General features: G+C 38.7%; 2 protein-coding genes across 2 annotated transcripts in view; one reads left to right on the forward strand and one right to left on the reverse strand.

Moving 5' to 3' along the window:
- The first annotated feature begins 664 nt into the window (after window positions 1-664).
- Window positions 665-4,809, forward strand: NOL7 (nucleolar protein 7, 27kDa). Its single transcript, XM_008571041.1, is given in 8 exon segments — window positions 665-959; window positions 1,046-1,106; window positions 1,747-1,805; window positions 3,364-3,395; window positions 3,615-3,702; window positions 4,020-4,141; window positions 4,219-4,296; window positions 4,610-4,809. Coding segments are annotated over 8 exon segments (780 nt in total). The 5' UTR covers window positions 665-696; the 3' UTR covers window positions 4,687-4,809.
- A 711-nt stretch (window positions 4,810-5,520) lies between these two features.
- The window catches only part of RANBP9 (RAN binding protein 9), an 86,740-nt gene continuing 70,074 nt past the window's right edge, over window positions 5,521-22,186 (reverse strand). Inside the window, exons 11-14 of the mRNA XM_008571042.1 lie at window positions 19,077-19,198; window positions 17,136-17,287; window positions 10,311-10,422; window positions 5,521-6,514 (exon numbers count right to left, since the gene is read on the reverse strand). Of these exons, the coding sequence (XP_008569264.1) occupies window positions 6,384-6,514; window positions 10,311-10,422; window positions 17,136-17,287; window positions 19,077-19,198 (517 nt within the window). The 3' untranslated portion in view covers window positions 5,521-6,383. The remainder of the gene's footprint in view (window positions 6,515-10,310; window positions 10,423-17,135; window positions 17,288-19,076; window positions 19,199-22,186) is intronic.

Genomic DNA, 22,186 nt, shown 5'->3' on the forward strand with positions numbered 1-22,186 from the left:
GGGGGAATCAGACAATGAACCAGCTATTGCGGAGTGGCGTCAGTGGGTCACTGTAGAGTGGCTGAGGGGCAGGTGGCCGGGCACACGTCCGGTGCTGAGGGTTCATTTACGCCGGGGTCTGTGGGCCCTGTCTCTCTTCGGTGACAGCAGGACTGAAAGGCACCGGCGTCATTCCGCTACAGCGTTTCTCCCCCTGAAACTCCACCTCCTCGGGGTGTGCGGAGTGAAGGGAGCCGCACCTACAACCGCCGACGAACTGGATCGACCAAGCGGACCCCGGCGCTCAAAAGGCGGCGACGCGGCGACTGGGGCCTGCGGTTGCCGGGCTTCTGGGCACAGCACGGGATGACTCGCGCCAGCCCTGTCTCGGCACCGCAGACGAGGGGGGCAGCACGATTCATCATCTTAACCTTGAAACAAACCCCATCCCGCCGCCCTCGCAGACGGGGAGCATCTGTGGGGTCTTTCAAACTCCGCCGCGCCTCCGCCCACAGCCCTGGCGAACGCGATGCAGTAAGCCACGCCCCGCTGCCCGTAGGCCACGCCCCTTTCGCCCTGCGCATGCGCCTCCACCCGTACTGGGGCTTCCGAACCGTCAGGGGGCGATGAAAGCTTACGTCGGCTGCTCTTTCACGTCGCAATCCGCTCGCGACTGGCTCCGGGTCAGAGGTCAGGTGGTTCAAAGCGGCGTAGGCCATGGTGCAGCTCCGGCCGCGCGCGTCCCGCACCCCGGCATCGGCCGAGGCGATGGTGGACGAGGGCCAGCCGGCCTCGGAGGAAGAGGCGGAGCACGGCCTGTTGCTCGGGCAGCCCAGCAGCGGCGCGGCCGCTTAGCCGCTGGAGGAAGACGAGGAAGGGGACGATGAGTTTGACGACGAGGCCCCGGAGGAGCTGACTTTCGCCAGAGCCCAGGCGGAGGCGAGAGAAGAGGAGCGGCGAGTGCGAGAGACCGCGCGCAGGTTCGGACCTCGCGGCCAGCGGGGAGAACTGCCTCTTCCCGTCCCGCTTGTCCTTCCCCGCGCTGACTTGTCACCCTTTCTCCCAGGGATAAAACGCTCCTGAAGGAGAAGAGGAAGCGGCGCGAGGAGCTGTTCATCGAACAAAAGGTTAGAGGATAGCGTGGCGTCTCGTTTTTGATACAACCCGGCTTGGAGTAGGTTTCCCACGTTCGGTGCTGTTTGGACTGGTAACATATTGGAGTGGGGGGAAAGTCACTGTTCCGGCAACGGTGGAAGGAAAGATGTTCCACCCCTTACTGTCCACCGATTGAAAGTGAAAGGGGGAAAGAGTTGTGAACCTGAAATCGTAGAAGTTAGAGTCCCACCTCTGACATTCACCTGGCCATGACACCTGTCATTTAGCCTCGCGGAGGCAGTTTATGTGAAAACAGGTTGCCCTGAGAACTAAACGAGGTGAATTGTAAACTAACTGCTGTCCAGACATAAGGTATGATTGCTTTTTTGTCTGATGTCTGGCATACTTGCCACAGAAAACTGATTACGAGTGAATATGACTTAACTGCTTTCAGTCTGCAACAGTGACCTAGTTATCCCGAGAATGTGGAATAGGTTCTGAGTTTTGTGGACCCAGTCTTCCCATAGCTTAGAGAAAGTGGGGGCAGTATTCAGCCCAATTCATTTGCCTACGTATAAGGCTGTCCTTAAAATCAGTAACTTAAGAAGAAATTCCGGACATGTCTTTTGTACGTGACTTTTAATTTGTTTTTAAATGTTTTTATTCAAAAAGAAAAGAAAACTCCTTCCAGATACTATTCTAGAGAAGTTAACTACAGCCTCACAAACTAAGTAAGTAAAGGATCTTCTTACATTACTTGTTTATACACACCCGTCTTTAAATTACATACTGGTACAAACATTTATTTGAATCCAGATAACTGAAGTAATTACATAACCTAAATCAGAAAGCTTACACAGTGGGATTTGAATTTGGTGGGAAAGATGGGAGGGAAATATTCCACTTCTTTTTAGTCTTTTGCCATTTCTTTTTGTTTATTTCCATATTATCTTCTGAATTCCTGATCTCAGTATGTTCATTAAATAAATTTTGAGTGCCTGTTATTGTACTATGGGCAAGGTAGATGGTGGGAAATAAATTTATCATTTAGTGGGGTAGTAGACACTTATCCACAGGCTCCTAAAACTGGACTGTCTCATATTTGCCTTATGTGCCACCAACCTGTCCTCCCTCCTTGTGCCCCATATTTCATTTAGCAGCTTTGGTTTTTTTTATGGTTTAAAGCCAAAAGTTATAGTTATCCCATGCACTCAGTCAAACCCTACTAAATTTAGCTTTCTTGATACTTGTATTTTTTTCTATCTCCTTGATTCTCCTGAATGCTTTGAGTTCAGAAGCTTAGCCCATCTTTTACCTATTTTTTTCTATCTCCTTGATTCTCCTGAATGCTTTGAGTTCAGAAGCTTAGCCCATCTTTTACCTATTTTTTTCTATCTCCTTGATTCTCCTGAATGCTTTGAGTTCAGAAGCTTAGCCCATCTTTTACCTATTTTTTTCTATCTCCTTGATTCTCCTGAATGCTTTGAGTTCAGAAGCTTAGCCCATCTTTTACCTATTTTTTTCTATCTCCTTGATTCTCCTGAATGCTTTGAGTTCAGAAGCTTAGCCCATCTTTTACCTAGGCCAACAGTTCTCAAATTTTCAGTAAAGGAACTTTTCCAAAGAGTTAATCATATCCTGAATACATTAAACATACAAACAAAAATCTATTTGGTGGCAAATTCTCTTACATTCTTCAAAACCAAGCTCAAGTATCACCTTCTTCCTTCTCATCCCATCCCCCACCTCGCATCACTTCCTCTTTCATATAGTCTTTCTACTGTGCAAGTGCTTCTATATCACATTCTGAATCCTCACGTTTTCTCAGTCTACATTTGTCTCTCCATTAAGACCACATACTTCTTGAGGCTGGTCCTTGTCTCCATCCCTGTCTCCTGTGCCTGAAATGCTGAATTTAAGTCTTGGTGATTTCTCCAAATAAAGCAAGGCCTTTACTTCGTATTTTCAATTCATATTTTGAATACTGTCTTATATAACTTGTTCTTAAGTCTTTCACTCTGTTAACAATAGCAGTCTGCTGCTTTGGAAGCCTGCTGATGTGCTTTTAGGTTTAAATTGAGAAGATGCTCCCATCCTAGTAATACTAGATCATAGATTGGAATGACTTTTGCTTTCCAAAACTGGTGAAATATCCTGAGTAAAAATTGTGCACGGTGGTAATAAAAGGAGGTAATCTTATTTGTAAAACCAGGTGAAATAGTGTTAACACATTTCAAGTGATCTTTACTATCTACCATTCCAGTCAGTGGTTTTTTGTTTTTTCCTTAGCATAAAGGAATTGCCAAGAAAGTTGAAAGAAGGTATGGATTTTTCTAAGTCACTTCTCACGTAAGTGTCAAATGCATTTGCAGATATTTCCAAATATTGGCCCTTAGAAAGAGAGCGTGTTCTCTTTACTTCTTACAAATAAAAATTGCATCCAAATTGTTGTGTAGTGGCTATTTAAATTGACCTCCAGGAAACATTCCTGATTTATTTACATAAATGCTAATTAGAAAATGTAACTCCATTTTTTTTAGTTAATTTTCAAAAGAAAAATGAAGAGTCTGAAAAAGGAAGCCATTCCAAGAAAGTTAAAGAAAAAGTGCAAAAAGTACAGTCTGTCAGGTAACTAGTCTTTTTTTTCACGTGGAATGTAAAGGTGACCTTTTTGAGGGAGTTAAAGTATTGGCTTATATGGGGAAATATTTTAATTAGTAGTAACTTCAGATTGGATCCTCTGGAAAAATCAGTTTTGATGTTTATAAAAAATAAAACATTTGCTCTACTAAAATGTGAATGTTAGTCTATTTCTTGTAAAATAGCCTTGTAACTTAGTTTTATTCATTATCTTATTTATGCATATACAAAATTAGAATTTCAATTATCACTATTTATGAAAGTGACAAAAATAGTTTATTTTGCCCTTTTGTATTGATCACCAGCCAGAACAAAAGCTACTTGGCTCTAAGGCTGAAAGACCAAGATCTGAGAGATTCAAGGCAACAAGCAGCCAAAGCCTTCATACATAATTCTTTATATGGTCCAGGAACCAACAGAACTACTGGTAATTTTCTTATGGACTACTTTTCTCACTTATTCTGCAAATAAAACAAAGAAATAGTAAATAACCCTCTTTTCTAGTAAATAAGTTCCTGTCTCTTGCCAACAAGAGGTTACCAGTGAAAAAGGCCGCAGCCCAGTTTTTGAATAATTCTTGGGGTAAGATTCAGTTTTATTTTATTGGCTCTATCTAGTTGAAAATGTTCTTTTGAAGAAGATAGTACATAATTATATTTTCTGTTTATATAATTATAATTTTTCCCTGATAGTGGCTTCTATATTAATATTTTTAAGTTGTTTCTGAAAAATAGTTCAATGTAGTATATAAACACATCTAATGTACAATCTAATAGACAGTTTTAGTATTTTCATTCATATAAACTAGAAAATCTTGAAAAAACCTTTTGAATTACATGTTTCTTGGGAATTTTATATCGCTAATATTCTTACTGCACAGACCTTTCTATTCTAGGAACCCAAAATAAACAAAATGCCAAGAGGTTTAAAAGACGGTGGATGGTCAGAAAGATGAAAACTTCTAAAATGTAAATTGAAGCTAAATGAAGAATCTGTACTTTGTATGTATAGAATTTAAAGTTACTTTATTTACAGGATCATTTTCTCTGAAAAAGCTAATAAATCATTTTCAAGGGTCATTATAAAAATCATAAATCTATTTGTCTGAGGAAATACTCGCTCACATTTCATTGCTCTGGAGTACAAATCGTGCCTTGTAGTCTTTGAGGGTCCTGGAAGAAAAAGCAGTTTAAAAGGAATGTTTTCCTTTCTTTTTATTCACTTAGTTGAATACAAGCTGAATACAAGCAATACTTACACTGGTCACAGCACCTCTTCTACCCCCCTGTCCCCACCCCATGGGTGTGTGGCAGGAATGACAGGGAGAATAAGAAGAAATGGACATCTAGGAAAAGTTTTTTTTACCTACCTGCTGCTCTCAGATGTTTTAGTCTCTCAGATATTTTGGTGCTATTGGTGAGATTTTGTTATATTCTTCATGGAGTACAAGAGAAGTCATGGAAAGAGTGCAAGTGTAGATAAATATGTTCTCTTTAGAGAAGACTGAGTGAAGCCTCGGTGCACAAAATATAGTCAACTAGAACCTTTGCCAACCCAAAGAATCAGGTTAATCTGTTGAACAGCTTTTTAAGCCCTACTTTTAACCAGTTTTGGGGGTTTGCTTGACTGGCAAGTTTCATATGCCATATTATGATTATGAAAATAAGGAAGTTAAATTTCCTGTTGTCTTTCTGTGTTACCCACAATATCAAGTGAGACCCTAATCCAGGGAGGCCAGTAAACTGAAAGCTATTAATCATAAGAAGTATACAGGTACCTAACATATAAATTCAATTGACACTCTAGTATCTGTAGAAGTAAATTTTTAATGGCTGGTTAATTATATCACTACATTTTTATTGCAATATAGTACTCATTTAAGCACTTAAAAATGGAAGGTGTACAAAGATTAAATTAAGACACGGTAAACTGACTAAATATTTGGTTTTTATATAAATAAAAGTCATAACCACACTGTTGACATGTAATACTGTTATAATACAACAGTTAAACTTGTGAGTCTACAACAGAAATCATCTGTAATTAAACAGGAAACAAAGTTGAAAACGACCATGTTAAAACAAAACTACTGGGACTAACAGGTCGGGATTGTAAGTAGCAACAAACATATTCACTCAGCTCCTGAGTATTTCAAGTTTTACAGTACACATTAAAAATGATTTCTTCCATCGACACTATTAAATTCAAACTGTCAGATGTTTATGCATTTTGTAAGTTACACTGATTGGATGCTTATATGGGAGCGGGGGTCGGAATATCTCCCAATTTGAATTTTACATCACCCACATGCTAACACAAACACAACTTGTTCCATTTCCTTCCCCTCTCCACCCCCTACAAAGAAGGCAGGATTTTTTGGTTTCTTTTAGGTAATTGTTTTAAAGGATTTGTGATGACCAATTTGAATGCCTGAAATCCAGTAATATTTAACTCTTAGACAACTAAGAGGTTAAAGATGGAAAATAATTTCTCCTAACACTAAGTTAGAAAATCATTTGCATCATGCTGTAAACTAGGAAGCAATGTAAAGCGACAAAAACCTGTCCCCAGTACATAATTAAAAAATCTAAATTTCAAATCAGCAGAGCTGGTCTACTTCCATGTTGACTATATGCCACAATATAAGTGTGAGCTCTTGAAATGCATAGCTAATGTAGGTAGTCTTCCACTGTGGCAAATGCACAGGATCCAATTCCTGATCGAGCCATCAGTCCTAGACATTGTGTGGCCTGTCCCATTGCTAGGGCAAGTGGAGGTTGCTTTGGCAGATTGTGGGTTTCTGAGGAAAAATGATTAAAAGATGGAAACAGCAATTAGCAAGATAGATTTAAAAACATCTCAATCAGGAAAACATTGTTTCTTAGAAAATTACCAATGCCTATACTGCTTTTAATTACCTAACTAGCAAAAGTAGTTTCTTTTCTTTTTCTTTTTTTTTTTAAAAAAGATGACCAGCAAGGGGATCTTAACCCTTGACTTGGTGTTGTCAGCCATCCCTATATAGGGATCTGAACCCGTGGCCTTGGTGTTATCAGCACCGCACTCTCCCAAGTGAGCCACGGGCCGGCCCACAAAAGTGGTTTCTAAGCATGACTGTTGTCTTGGACATACTACTCTGACAAGGTAGTATAGGCATTGGGATATTCAACAGCAATAAAAATTCTTGCAGAATCAGACTTTTAAAATATCAGATATTTCAAAAACTTTTACTTCCATATTAACTATGATGAGAAGAGATGTAACTTCTTATCTGATAGTAGGAGTGGGAAGTAGGAATACTTAGTATTTCTCTTCTACCTGACCTGACTTGACAGAAAAAGGTACAGATTTTCATTACTAGTTTCCATTGATGGATTCTCCCACCTCTGTGGATAGAACCCACATGAAGTTGCCTGGCGGTCTGCAAGGTACACTGGTGAATGTTCTTTGAGTTGGTTGGGAGCAAGTAGTGGTGGTGCCAGTGAGAGAACATAGAGCAAAGCCACGTAATAATTTTGGAGGGGTTAATTTACAATTGATAGTTCAGACATTTATGAAATTGCCAATAAGTTTTCAGGGTCTCAATACCACAGTTCCTTCGTCAGACAGTTGCAGTACAAATGCAGTAAATACCAAAATTTGTTCCTTGCCAGAGATAGAAAAATGAACTAATGGCAAAAGTGGCCAACTCAGAAGCTGGTCATTTCTCTTTGTCTGGAGACAATGTCCAAATATTAAGTTTATGTAGATTCCCAATTAATCAAATTACAAATCAGTCCTTCATAGGGAAAGGTGACAACAAAGGGCAAAAACAGTGACCCGTGGCTGGTAAGGCTCCATACGGTTTAACTCCACTCTGGGTTTAGAGGTTGCAGTGTGGTGGATGAAAAGAGAAAATTTCCAGAAGTAATGAAGCAAAAAATCGAAAAGAAGCAAGTTCAGGACTTAGAGGTATAAGAGAAAACAAAACAGGACTAAGAACACAAGGACAGAGGTATGCGAGGGAAGGCACACAGACCAATGAGAAGTGTGGTGAAAACTGGTGCACAGGCTGAGATTACCAAAGTGTGACTTACAAACAGAGAAGGAAATATCTTTTCATTAATGTTTCTTGAAGGCTCACAGGGAAGCAACCTTGCTAAAGGCAATCATCTAGAGGTACATTATTACAATCTTATTTTGGCCATAGGAAGAATCTAGTTATAAGCATTTAAAAATATTTTTGGCATATGAAACTTATAAAAAGTATTTACAATTAATATAACGTTAGGCACTACATGTAAGTGAACTTATATAATGTAGCACAGTATTTATAAACATGCACGCATCCATCCACAGCAATTTAATAATAATAATTTTACAGGAATTATATATACATTTAATATGTTTAAGCACTATTTATAGCTGAACCTACATAATACAGCACCATATGTAAGAGTATATATATACGTTAGATAACGGTCCTAAACATTTATTTCTTAGGTTCTTCAAGGGAATTAAATTGTTAAACGTTAAATGGTCATAAGAAAACTAGTCATATTAGAGAAATTCTTTCCAAGTCTTAGTGTCACCCAGCAATTAGGTCTTCATGATTACCTAGTGTAGTTATTTCAAAAAGACAATTACAGTAAGCCATATAGTAGAATTTCCCTATTGTTTGCTAAGTTCTCTTTTATTTTTACCAACAGAGCTAAATGAATTTTGTGTAACCAAAGAAAATACAAGACATTAAAGAAAATTCACATTTATCAAATTTTATTAAATTCTAAATGTGAGAAAACCATAGCACAAAGTACATTACTCCTATTTCCAAAATGAGTCCTTAAGAAATAATTATTGAATTTTATAAGGGCAAAGATACAGATTAAAGTTCAAATATGAATATCTTTCATTACTTCTTTATATTGCTGTCATACAAGTCCTGGCCCTTATTCCAAGTGTCCATGTCTAAATTACCCTTTAATCTACTTTTTGTAGCACTGCCCTCATTTTCCTAAAATAGTTTGAAACATGACTAAAAGCCTCCAAATCTAACAGGGCCAAATAGCACTGCACAGACTTCTAAACTGGACTGGAGTCTCACTTTACCAGGGGAATTAGAATACAAAGTCAAGAAAAATCACTCATCTAAATTACCTTTGAAGACAACTGCCCAGGAATTAAAACATGGTTTTATGTAAACAGTCAACCCTAGAGTGTACACAGAAATGCACAAGATGTGCAGTTACAGAATTCAAATGAAAAGTTTTGTTCAGTACATAAACACTAATCACTCTCCAGTGAGTTGCTCACAGAACAGAAACCAGCCTGGGGAGCAAATCTGAGCTTATCACTTCGTGCTCACTCTTGGCTAAGCCTCGCCATTTCAACTGCTTTGCTCTTCCTCACCCCCCTTTTTATTGGGTGAAGGCATGTAGTTAAATTTGGTCAACTTAACTGCAAGTAGAATTTGACTCCAAGGGTTGGCCCTGACAAGGTAATCACTCACAAAAGGTAGTCACACATACACCTTGTGCCTGTACCGTAAGCATGGCGACAGCTCAGGCTGCCCTACCCACGGGAAACACTGCAAGCAAACAGGTGGGGGATGTGGCAGCAGGGGCACCAGCTAGGAACCCTGACCTATTGGGTCACATTCAAACTTTTCAGATACTTAAGTTCTTTCACTCCCTCATTTCCATTCTCATTATGCCTGCTCCATCAAAACCTCCATTTCCTGACCTCTTCATTTTCTTCAAGTTTACCCTGCTCCCTTCTAGCCTCACTCTCTTGTGGACCAATGATTAGAACTACAGATTCATTACCTTTCCCACATTCCTACAGCAGCCAAATTAGAAATCCAGTTCTGATGAGTACATTAAACAAAAAGTGTCCAACTACACAGAATGGTTCTGTACCATCATAAATTTATACTTCTGTTTCTCAGCTGGGCTCTCAATGTCACTAGTTAACCCTCTGACTCATCCTCTGTTCAATTACATTTTAGTGCCTTCACCGGTTCTAATCCAAATTCTCACCACTTTCTGCAACTTTTACGACTCTTGGCCCCTGTTGATTACTCACTTAGAAGAACAAGAAGCCATTCAGGCTTAATTCCTCAATTGCCCATCTTCCCACCCATGCCCACATCCTCCTTCTCTCCAGTGTTTGACGAAGAGAGATGGTGTAGCCAACATGAGAACTTAGGAAAATACCACCCCCTAATTCTGAGCCTAGAAATGAGAGGCACTACAGAGGGCTACGAGCGGTGTCTTTGATGGGGTAATATTTTCAATTTAAACACAAGGACCACCAAAGTATCTCATTCTAAATGAGGAGACATTCATGGCTATCAAAAACGCTTACAAATATGTACACAAAACTTCTATTTTCCGAACATACCAAGATGCACCCCAATCTATTTTTATTCCATTTGAAGCCATATAATCTGGAACTGAGATAAAGGAGGAAGGTTTCTATATTTTAACCTAATTTTACACCTTAAAAATGTTGAAAACATTTCCCTTATAATTTTACCAAAGTATAAATGCCAGCACAAATACCCTCTCAAGCCTTCAGGGAATCTAACTGAAGCTGTGCTTTTTGCTTTTACTTACCTAATATTGCACTGTTAAGAGCTGAGCACACGGGTTCTCTCTGAATTGGGTCAAGCTGATTTCCAACTGGGCTGTTCCAAGGATCTGAATATGCTAGTAAACTGAATGCATCCTATTGAAAACATAACAATAACTATTTAGGTTTTTTTTTTTTAAGCAGTTTATAACACACCCATTTAGTTTTCAATTCAGATAGTTCAACTACTGCGCTCACAGTGCTCCAGTTTGAGAGACAGGCTTTAAGGCACTAGACTACTGTAACCTCTAAACCCACTGACCCCTATGACTGGGATGCTCTATATCTTATTACGCAGCAAATCCTAATTTATTTTTCTCGTGAGCAGCCATTCTCATTCATCTCCTCCAATCCCTACAATACAAAACATAAACATTGCCTGCATTTTTTTTTTTAATGGATATGGGAACTGGACACATCTCACTGGATGTCATCTTCTCAAACTCAGTAATGAAAAAATAAAACTATACTGGCTCTACTCTTGTACTTCAATATTTCCAACCACCCTCAACTACCTCTCTTTACAAACCTTAAAATAGCCGATGCATAGTCTTCTTTTCAAAAACAACTACTTTTTGTCTTTTTTCTATGAGAGGCACATATTGTAGTGGTTTCCACCATTGGCGTCAAGTCCAAGCTCCACCACTAACTAGCTGTGTGGCCTTTGGCAAGTAACAATCTAAGTGCCAGTTTTATTATTCGTGCAATGGGGATTTATAATAGGTCCTATTTCACAGGCATATGAGGACTAAATTAGCAATGTCAGTTCATTCTAATCTTTTAATAAATGTCTTATTATGCCAAAAGCCAATATATCCGAATCCACAGTAATGTTACACAGATATTTAAATATAAATAATATAAAATATACATGTAGATACAGGATACCTTCCCAATTCAGAAGGCAGACATGGAGAGGTGCTGCAGGAACTGTAAGTCTGAACCCACCAACATAACACTTTCAAAATGCTGACTACTGAAATTCCTCAAGAGCACCATCTCCTAGGTTCAGCTGCTCAAGCAGTCAGATTCTACTACTCAGTTCTCTGGCATTCCTCTCATCGTCTTACTAGTGTTCTGAAAGCAGAAATGGAGAGGAAGGCTTTGTGGTCAACTGTACTCCTGCCCTTTCTCATCCAAACAGGCCTCCATATTGTGAATATGGAGAAGGACCCATGAAGGCAAGCTGTGACGTCACTCTGAGGCTACAGTACAGGGAATACACATGCCTTTAAGCAAACACATCTGGCTGGCTCCTCCACTGTCTCATACTGCTGAGTATTTTCATTCAGGTTAGTCTTCTGCCCCAATTATAATAAAAGTTTTTTGAAGACAAAAATTTACTATACTATTTTGAATTCCCTGCAGCTACTCACAGATACTGGGTACAAGAGAAGACATTTCATATGCCTGCTGATAGTAAGACCTGCTTTTTCTAGTACTATAGATGTTTTGGTTCTATTTCCTGCTCTGCACCAGAATTCAAAATTGTTGTGGGAAGAATATCTCCTATATTCTGTAAAACTAACTTTAATCAATCACATCATTTCTAAACACTGAGCTTTGTTCAAGATTTATATTTGTTTTGGTGGCTGGCCAGTACAGGGATCTGAACCCTTGACCTTGGTGTTACCAGTACCGTGCTTTCCCAAGGGAGCTAACTGGCCAGCCCCTTTGCTCAAAATTTAATTCACCCCACAACCATCTAATGAGGTACCATCCCCATCATACAAATTTAAAGAGATATACTGAAGAATTTGTCCAAGGAATAACTGGTACATAAAAACATTGTATACAAAACGATCCTCATGAGTCTACATCCTAACATACCACCAAAAAGGTGAAAAGTTGCTGTCCTAAACCTCATATTAAGACTATCCCTTCTAGTATTTAAAACAAAAACTCATAGAAAAAGATAACAATAACAATGGTAGTAACTTATTATGCCCTAAAATCATGTAAGGCAATGTTTAAAGATGTGTCACTTCATTCAATCCTTACAATAACCTTCTGATGCTGATACTATTATGCCAGTCTTATAGAGAAGCAAATCGAGGCAGTGAGAGATCAAGATTACACAGCTAGAAATGAACTTTTATTATGATGCAGTTTCTTTTAATAACCAATCTAAATATGAAGAGGAAAAATGTCTGAAATTTTGCTCTTGTATTTTATTTTCAGTACAATTCAACAAATGTTTATTGAACAAGCTGCCAGACACAGGATATAGACAGAGATGACCAGGATCTAGTCACTGCTTCAAGGAACTCACAGTCTTGTGGGGAGATGTAAATAAATAACATACAGTATATTACTTGTGACTTAATAGAAACAGGTTCAAAGTAAACTGAGACTGAGAGAAAGAAGAAAAAGCATGGTTGGAACCATGGGTAAGGGGTTCCTAAAATGCCCTGTAATCCACACTAAAAAGCTTGCAATATTCCCAATAAGGCAATGGGGTTTTAAATGAAGGAGGTTGATATGGATTAGACTTGAGTTTAGAAGGATCACAGAACAACGCTATGAAACAGGGCTTGGAAGTGGAGTGATGCTGCAAGCAAGAAAACTACTACAACCTAGGTTTACATCATCAAGCTCTCAGGAGTAAATATCCAGAACTTTTTTTTTTTTTTTAAACAAAGGAAAATGAATGAAATCAGCAAAGAAACATTGTTTTGTTTTGTTTTTTCCTTTTTGTCTTTTTTCATGACCAGCAACGGATCACAACCCTCAGTGTAGCGCCCGGACCGGACCGGGACCGGCAATGGGATCGCAACCCTCGGTGTTGCGCCCGCATCTCGCTCAGCCAGTGAGCGGCCGGTCTGTATGTGGGATCCGAACCCTCGGCGGGAGCGCCCCCGCACTCCCAAGCGGCGCACTGTAGCAGTGCGCCACCGGGCCAGCCAGAAACATTGTTTTAAATCCTGCTGTAAAACTTAATTGGTGATGACCAAAGAAATGCAAATAAGCAATTTTAAGATAGAAACATGTTAAACCCACAAAGTTGAATTAAGGTGGCAGTGTCACTGTTACATTCTTTTATTGCTGCTGGTAGTTTGGTAGAAGACTTCTGGAGAGAAATATAGCAATATGTAGCAAGAGCCACAATAACGTTCATATCCTTTGACTCAACAATTCTATTTCTAGGACTTTATCTCAGTAGAATTTTAAGGAAAAAATATGAACATACATGTATAAAGTGTCACTAAAGCATCTGTCTTAAAAACAAAGAGAAAAACCCAACAACACAGCAGTACTTAAAGTGGTATTGCAACACAACAGAACATTATGTAGCTGTTTAAAAATTACTGTAGGGCCGGCCCGGTGGCACACTGCTACAGTGCGCCGCTTGGGAGTGTGGCGGCGCTCCCGCCGAGGGTTTGGATCCCACATACAGACCGGTTCCCGCTCACTGGCTGAGCGAGGTGCGGGCACGACACCAAGGGTTGCGATCCCGTTGCCGGACACGAAAAAAGACAAAAAGGAAAAAAAATAAATAAATAAAAATTACTGTAAATAATGCATAGAAACTGGGAGGAAATAAATTTTTGTGACAATAGATGAAAGGAAAATACAAAATAGTGTCACCACTATTACTAACTAGGTAAAAACATATGCACATGGGAGTTAAGGCACAAAACTGAAAATACCTGTGAAATACTGTGGCATTATGAGTTATTTTCTATTTTAAAGAAAAAAACATTACCTCAGTGGAAATAACTTGGGGGAACCTGGAGCGGTTCCTAAATGAGGTTCATCTAACTGCTCTACTGCCTCAGTTACTTATGAAAAGCTCCCTGCAGGTGGCCGCTGGCTCACATGCGTGCTGCCAGAGCCCTGAACAAAGTTAGGCAGTTCTCTTGGGAGGAAGCCACTGGCAGACCGAGGCGGGTAAGGAACAAAAACGAAGACAACAGAAGAGGAAAGGAAGACTGAAAAGAACTAGGGACAAAAGGTGAAATGCGACAGTGGGCCATCTACTCTGCAAGCGCTCTGCCCTCTCACCACAAGTGGGCGCTCGCGCTCTGCATCTGCCCGCAGCGCCAGGACTGAGGGAGCAGAGCGCACGGCACCTTCCGGGAAGGCAAAGCGTGTAAGTCTCACCTTCAACTTTAACCAACTCTCTATGTATGTGTATGACTCAAAAGCTGATATAAATCCAAATACATTAAAGATTAAAAATAAAACCTACAATCACATGTGACGTGAAGCAAAGAATAAAAAGAGGAGGAATAATTTCTAAACTTCAATTTCAGCAAAAAATGTTTTCTCTTCATGTTGCCCTCAAATCCTCCAGTCTTGTTCTCTGGCTGCTTACAAGGTGGGTCAGTTACTCATCTCATCTCTGTTCAGATCAAGATGAATCACATCTTCACATAATTCAGTGTATAATCAAGGAATATCTTTGAGAATTGGCCATGTCATGCCATTTTCTAAGCTTCATGCAAATTAGCATCAAAGACAATAATAAGCTGATGAAGAGTAATTTTGAATTTTCAAAGGTACTACCATAAACCATCCACACATTTCTTCATCCAGCCCGATTAGCATAAAGTTTTAACAAGAAAACCAAGTCAGATGACCTAGTGTAAAACAGTCTAAGAATTCTTAAAAATATCCCCTAAAACAGCAGTTCTCAAAAGTATGGTCCAGGACTCCAGGGTCCAAGACCCTGGTAGAGTGTTTATTAGGTCAAAACTATTTACATAATACTATGTTCCTTGCCTTTTTCACTTTCATTCTCCCTCAACTATATACAGTGGCATTTTCCAGAGGCTACGTGATGTGTGATATCACAACAGAGTGGGTGCAGACATTGGTGTGAGGATCCAGCTCATTTTCCATCAAACCAATCAATCATTAAAGAGATTTGTAAAAAATTTAAAGCAAAGCCACTTTTCTCTCTCGTTTTTTTTTTGTTGTTGTTGTTTGGGAGAGAATTATTTTTCATAAAAACTTGTAATTTAATGGATTTATTGTTATCTAAAAATGAATAGTTTTAATTTCTAATATGGTAAATATCAATAGATGCAACCCATATGAACACAAACTCTTTCAAAATCCTTAATGTTTAAAGGATTCAGATACCAAAAAGGTTGCAAACCACTGCCCTAAAACAACCTCAGTACCTAGCAAAGAACTGTTTCCCAAATGGATAATTTTAGATACCTAAAATAAAGAGCCGAAGTGTTAAGTTTCTTCTTAGTGCTACTGATATCAGAAAAAGTTCTACAAAGTTGATGATGAAACCCCCAATTTGAAAAAATCAGTTATACATTTCAAATGAATTCAACTTCAGTTTAATAAACATATACTGATTACCTACATGCTACACATCAGAGATATACACACTAGAGAAATATCTAAAAGGAGGGGAGTTAAGTAAAGATATATAGTCTGACCTCAAAGAAAACTTAATCTTCTAAGGCAAAGGCGGACAGGCATTTTCCTTTCCTGATATATGAATGTCTGATTTGACTTTTTAAATGAAAAATTGTTTGAATCACATAATCTACCAATTCTCTTTTATTAAGCATAAAAACCATAATTTAGCCTCTTTTTTTTAAAGCTCAGGGTCACCATTAAAAGCAGTAGGTACTGTGCTGTATAGCAGAAGAAATGCTACGTATGGTGAGTACACCTCTTCCCACCTCAGCTACTGAAAATACAAGACTGCGTGCCTTTAACTAGAGGTGTACTACAGGTCCTCCTTGTCCTATCCTCGACTAGGCATATAATACTATGTCTGCACAGGTGCTGTACTGGAGCTATAGTCCAGGTAGATGTTTATTTTTACTGATTTTATGCCAAGTGTACTGTATTAGGTGCTACGAGGCACTGCTGATTGGTATATTAACTCACTTCAAGTCAGGAAGAGATGGCAGGACTCTCTTGCCCTTTCCTACCACTCACGCATCAGCCTCAAGGCTACTACATGCTCCTCCCTCTTTGTCTCTTTGTTTTTTGGCCTTCTTCCAAAACATTCAGGAGAAAACGTTTGTAACAAATCAACTTTTATTTTTTTTATTTTTTTGTCCTTTTTGAGACCGGCCGCACTGCGCTCAGCCAGTGAGCGCACTGGCCATCTCTATATAGGATCCGAACCTGCGGCGGGAGCGCTGCTGTGCTCCCAGTGCCGCACTCGGGAGGAGTGCGCCCACGGGCTCGGCCCCAACAAATCAACTTTTAAAGAGCCATAACATTTCAACAACTAACTGCAATGCTGATTTAGGAGTAAGCTCCTCCATCTTCAACTGATACACAAAATTGTGGCTAACTTACTGAACTACTGAAATTCTACCCATCTTACCATCCGTCATGGACATCAATCCAGAAGAGACATTAAAATGTATTTTAACTATTCTGGCCATGAAAGATGACTCAATCCTTTACCACTCCCCATCAAAGTGAAAACCATGTATTATATATTCAATTTTTGCTGCAACCCTGAACACTGTTCACTAAAACACTAAAAAATCGCAACTTTATAGTTTTATCAGCACAGTCACATTTTTCCTAATAACTTTGTCAATTTTACAGCTGAGAAAATTGAACTAAGTTGACAAAGGGCACACAACATCGATAAGAAGCAGAACTAGGATTTAATCCATATGTTTTTACTTGAAGTCCAATGCTCTTTCCAGTAGATCAGAGCTTCCTTAATCCATCAAACGTTTTCAATCTCAAATGGGTAGGGAGCCTGGGTGGGTGGGGGAGTGGAATGCTAGCGCACACTGCTCAATGTTTCACAAGACTACATTTTACATCCTTTGACACACTGGTAATTTTTCAAGGGAAAACATATTTACCTTCAACATTTTCTTATTTGCTGTGTTCTTGCCACACTCTCTCCTCAGCTGTTCGCTCATTGCTTGCAGCTCTCTTCCAAAGTGGATCATTCTTTCTATGGCCGCCTGACTTCCTCCACACAACTGGCGTCTTAACTGACTTGAATCAACTTCTGTAAGCAAAACAAGTATTTTACTACCTTAGGGAATGGAGTGTGATAACATTTTGGACATTTCATTTAGTAACTTCTCCCTAATATTTCATCTAAATATGCAGATTTAGGGCCGGCCCGGTGGCGCACTGCTACAGTGCGCCGCTTGTGAAGCGCGGCGGCGCTCCTGCCAAGGGTTTGGATCCCACCTACAGACCGGCCGCTCACTGGCTGAGCGAGGTGCGGGAGCAACACCGAGGGTTGCGATCCCGTTGCCGGCCCCGGTCTGGTACGGGCGCGACACTGAGGGTTGCGATCCGTTGTCGGTCACAAAAAAAGACAAAAAGGAAAAAAAAAAAAAACACCTAAATATGCAGATTTATTTTTAATTTAACATGGAACTTTGTAGCTAAAAGGTACACTTTATCTAGGTCTTAAGAGTCTGGGATCCAATATCTAGCATGCAGTTGAGAGTTAGGTGACAACCTTTCAGTGTTAGGATGTACCCAGTATGTCAGGGAAATCTTTATGAAAAGTTAAGCAGAATTCTCTAAAATTACAAGAAGCAACATTAAAAAAAAGAAAAAAATTAGTAATTGCCTCTCAGGCTGCTTAAAGTGACATAAAACATAGATGGATAATATGTTTCTGGAAGCTAAGAAAGGCTAAATGACACCAATGAAAACACAGAAGACACCATATTATACTAATCAAAAGAATTAATTACATTACTTTTAGAAAAATACTACTTTTAGAAAATAATTCTCTATTATATATAAATCATTAATATGATGATGACAATGACTAACATTTACTAAGCACTTTGTGCCATTGTCCTTTCACAGCTTAACTCATTAACTCTTCACAATGACCTATCAGGTAGTTATCATTGTACCCATTTTATAAATGAAGAAGCTAAGGCACAGAGCAGTTAAGTAATTTGTACAAGGTCACCCAGCTAGTAAGTGGCAGCTGCAGAAATCAAAGCCAGGTAATCTGGCTCTAGAACTCCTGCTCTTAAATCGCTATACTTAAATTACTCTTTGGAAGTTGAGGCTGCTGATATCTAATAGAGTAAAACTAGGCTGCCTTTAAACAATGTAAATAAATACATTTGAATCTCAAAATACTAAGAAATCTAATGTTGCCATGGAGTTCCAACAAGTAAATAATTTATAAGCTTTAATAATTTTCACTCTCCATTTGACGGGAAAGTTTGCTGATGATTTAACTTTATGGTACAATTTACTAAATAGTCTACAAAATAAAATTATGTATGCTAATTTATTTTTGAGCCACATAATTTTTTGTTGGTGGGGAAGTCATTCTTAAGCATCTACTATGTACCAGGCACAGTACTATGCATAGTCATACTATGCATTACGACTATGCATTTAGGAAATTCTATTTGATTAGAATTTGTAAAATCATCTCTACCCATTTGGCCTTATAGACTATATTGAAATGAGTGTAAAAATTTTTCATGACTCCAACCTTAAATACCTTAATGGCTTAACACTAATAAGTTAGTACTGGTGCATTAACAACAACACTAAAGTTGAGCCTAAACAGATAGTTCAGCAAAGAAAACTGTCTGGCACTTAACTTCAGAAGGAACTAAATGTTACCGTACTCTCTCTAGCAACCCACTTTCACAAGAAGGTTTAAGCAATATGCATTACTGTCAAATCCTATGGCACATGCATCTTTAAATTTGGTTTATGTTCATCAGCTGTGAATCAGTACAAGTAAAAACATAACTTTGCAGCCATCATTTTTTATTAAAAATGTAAGAAATATCACTGCAGACCCATTTCGGTGTCACAATCTTCCATTTCGTGGTCATGTTTAGAGCTACCATTTAGGAAACCATTGGATGAAGTTTCTCCAACTCCATTGGAGTAGTGATCTGTTTCCATGTCTACATCATTACTGAAAATGAAAAAACAAACCTAATTTTAGAAATATACTTGCAGCTTAGTTAAAAATAAATTACTACTCAACCGCATAGCCTACTTATAAACTAACTTCATAGGCAACAACAAACTGCAAAAAAGGTATTGAGTTAAATCTCGAATGTATTCAAAGCCAAACACATAGCTAACTTTTAGCAAATGTGTACCCTTGAACATAAGGGAGGAAAGAAGTACATGTGCTAAAATGTAGGGTTTCATGACTTTACATCAACATGGAGAAATCACACTTGGGCACAACAGTCCTACTCTTTTCCAAAGTCAGGGCTGCACTTCCCTGTTGATCAACTGCTATCCTAGCATCTCCCCAGCCAGCCCTGTCCCCCTGCCCCAGCTTTCATTTCCAGCATGTAAGGGGAAAACCTCACTCTCAAAACAAACTAATAAATCTCACTCTTGGAACCCATGTCACCTCTTTTCTGCCCTCATATTCAACCTGCTTCTAGACTGTTTTTTCACAGCCTTGATGTTTTGGCTTTTGTGCTAACTCCTTAATAATATATCCTCTTTTAAAAGGTAAATAATTTTAAAAACTACTCAGTCTCACATTCACATACTTGTTTAGCACCCACCACTGCTCTCTCACAGGCTATCTGATTGGCTAATAGTTCTAAAGTATTGCTGAATCTTAATTTTCAAACTGTTGTCTTGAATAATTCCCAATTTCATTCCTTCCACACTGAATGAATATCTATGTGCCAAGACCTATTTCTGGACATATTTAAGTTGTCAATGTATGCCCTTCAGACCCATCTACATTCTTATAAGCAACAATAAATATCTAATCTTTAAAGTTTCTCCTATGAAGATCTAGGTAATTATACAACCCAGAAATAAACACGTGATGAAAATTTAGGAAATGTTTAAATAAAAATGACCTTTCTTATTACAAAAGCAATATATACTCATTTGTAGAAAAAAATTAATACAGACGGGCAAAAAACACTATGCATAATGCCATCAAAGGTAACCACTGGTTAACACCTCGTAATATGTATGTGCGTGCATATACTCCTGTTAGTAAAATCTATAAGGGAAAAAGACAGAGATCTGGGGAGAAGGGGGCAATGGCCCTAAGGCTCCAGACCAGACTTAGAAAAGCTTCTTTATTATCTTGACAAACTTTGAGAATTGATGAGAAAAACCAAACTTTAAAATAGTGTTTAATAAAAATCCTTACTGTCATAGCTTTTAGTAGTCTTAATAATACATACTAAACCTTATTTATTTTTGACAATTCAATTTAGTATTTGATAGGTATTCATTCATTCATTTAACACACATTTAAGAGCCTCTGAGGTATGTTCCCTGTTGGGTACTCAAGATATGAAACAGCCTCTGCCCTCTTGTAGTAAACAGCCTATAAAAAGCTCATTAAGTTATTACGTAGTGATCATGATCAACACTGTGATGAAAGTTAGTCATAAGGACCAATACGACATTTGGTGGGGATGTAAATCAAAGAAAACATCCTGGAAGAAGTGACATCTGGACTTGAGTTTTGCAGCTTAAAACAAAGTTAGCATGGAGGTGGGGGGGGGAGTAGGGAGAAGAGCATTTCAGATGGTGGCAGGGATAATGGAAAGTCAGAAATCCTAGGAAGTAGTCAGCTCTGCAACTTACTAACCACTAATTATTGATCTTTAAAAGACAAGTCATGTTCTTTTCTGATATTCAGCTCTACATATGTAAAACGGTTTAAATAGTTAATACCATCTTTGCCTGCTTCACAATATTGTTGTAAGGAAAGCCATTAACAACTATGAAATAACTGTTACTGTTTAACAGCTTAAAGCAGCTCACAAGTTCACTCTCTTTCTCTGCTACACTGCACACAGAGCAGGCTGCTGTGTCAACAATGCCTTCCATCAAGCCTGCTTCCCTGAACACAGGTAATAATAGGTCTCTTCAGCAACTCCCTGCCATCAAGGTAGTATTTAAAGAAAAACCCCAAAACTGACTACAATCTTCCCCTCAAATAATGGCAGAACCCTTTATCAATGATAAAGTACTACTGTACTTTATTATAAAGTACGATAAAGCAACAAAGGCTTAACGTTTTTAAATTCCCATACATAATTCTTTATTACAATATTTTAATCTTATATTTTATAGTATGTCATCTCTACTGTGAAAGATAACTCTGACCTTATCAGCAAAATACAACCACTTTTTTTTTGCTTTTCTCATACCACTTTTGTGGCCCTCCACTATAACCTGTGTTACACAATACCATTACTTTGGTACATATTTGCCATGCATAATAGATAATCCAAAAATTTTGATTAATCTCCAAATTTTCAGAGAGTTTTTTTTTTTTTAAACAAAAACTCCTTTCTGCAGGATCATATTTCCATTAAGATTCCATGCCAAAAGTCAGGCTCTTTTTCCTTCAAGAATAAAATGCTGCACTGATAAACAAGTCCCCCAAAATGCAGTGTCACCAACTGGTTCATGTAATATGACCAAACCAATATCAAACTGATTCCAATACCAGATGATTTGGGCAGGCTGAGTTCATAAGAACTTGCTCCTGCACACTAGCATTCAATTCAAATGATGATACTTCATGAATTTTTAGGCTTCATGAATATTAAACTGAGTATGTTAGAATATATTGGTAGAGCCACATCTTCTGTCAAAGCTCCCTGAAGTCAGACACCACACACTAACCCTAGCAGAATGTTTGGTACCCAAAAGATCCTTAGTGTTATCCTCATGCTAATGTTTATTAAATGATTAACCATCAGCTAGATGCAAGATACTTAAAGATAGGCTTTCAAAACAGATTCTTTGTAAATTGTTATTTTGAACTCAAAACATTCTATGCATTTACACCAAAACAACCCACACACAGAGAAAAAATTATTTATAAATTTCTTATTGTGGGCCGGCCCGGTGGCGCACTGCTACAGTGTGCCGCTTGGGAGCGCAGTGGCGCTCCCGC

The sequence above is a fragment of the Galeopterus variegatus genome, unplaced genomic scaffold (assembly GCF_000696425.1).
Source record: "Galeopterus variegatus unplaced genomic scaffold, G_variegatus-3.0.2 Scaffold656, whole genome shotgun sequence".
NCBI classification, from domain to species: Eukaryota; Metazoa; Chordata; class Mammalia; order Dermoptera; family Cynocephalidae; genus Galeopterus; species Galeopterus variegatus.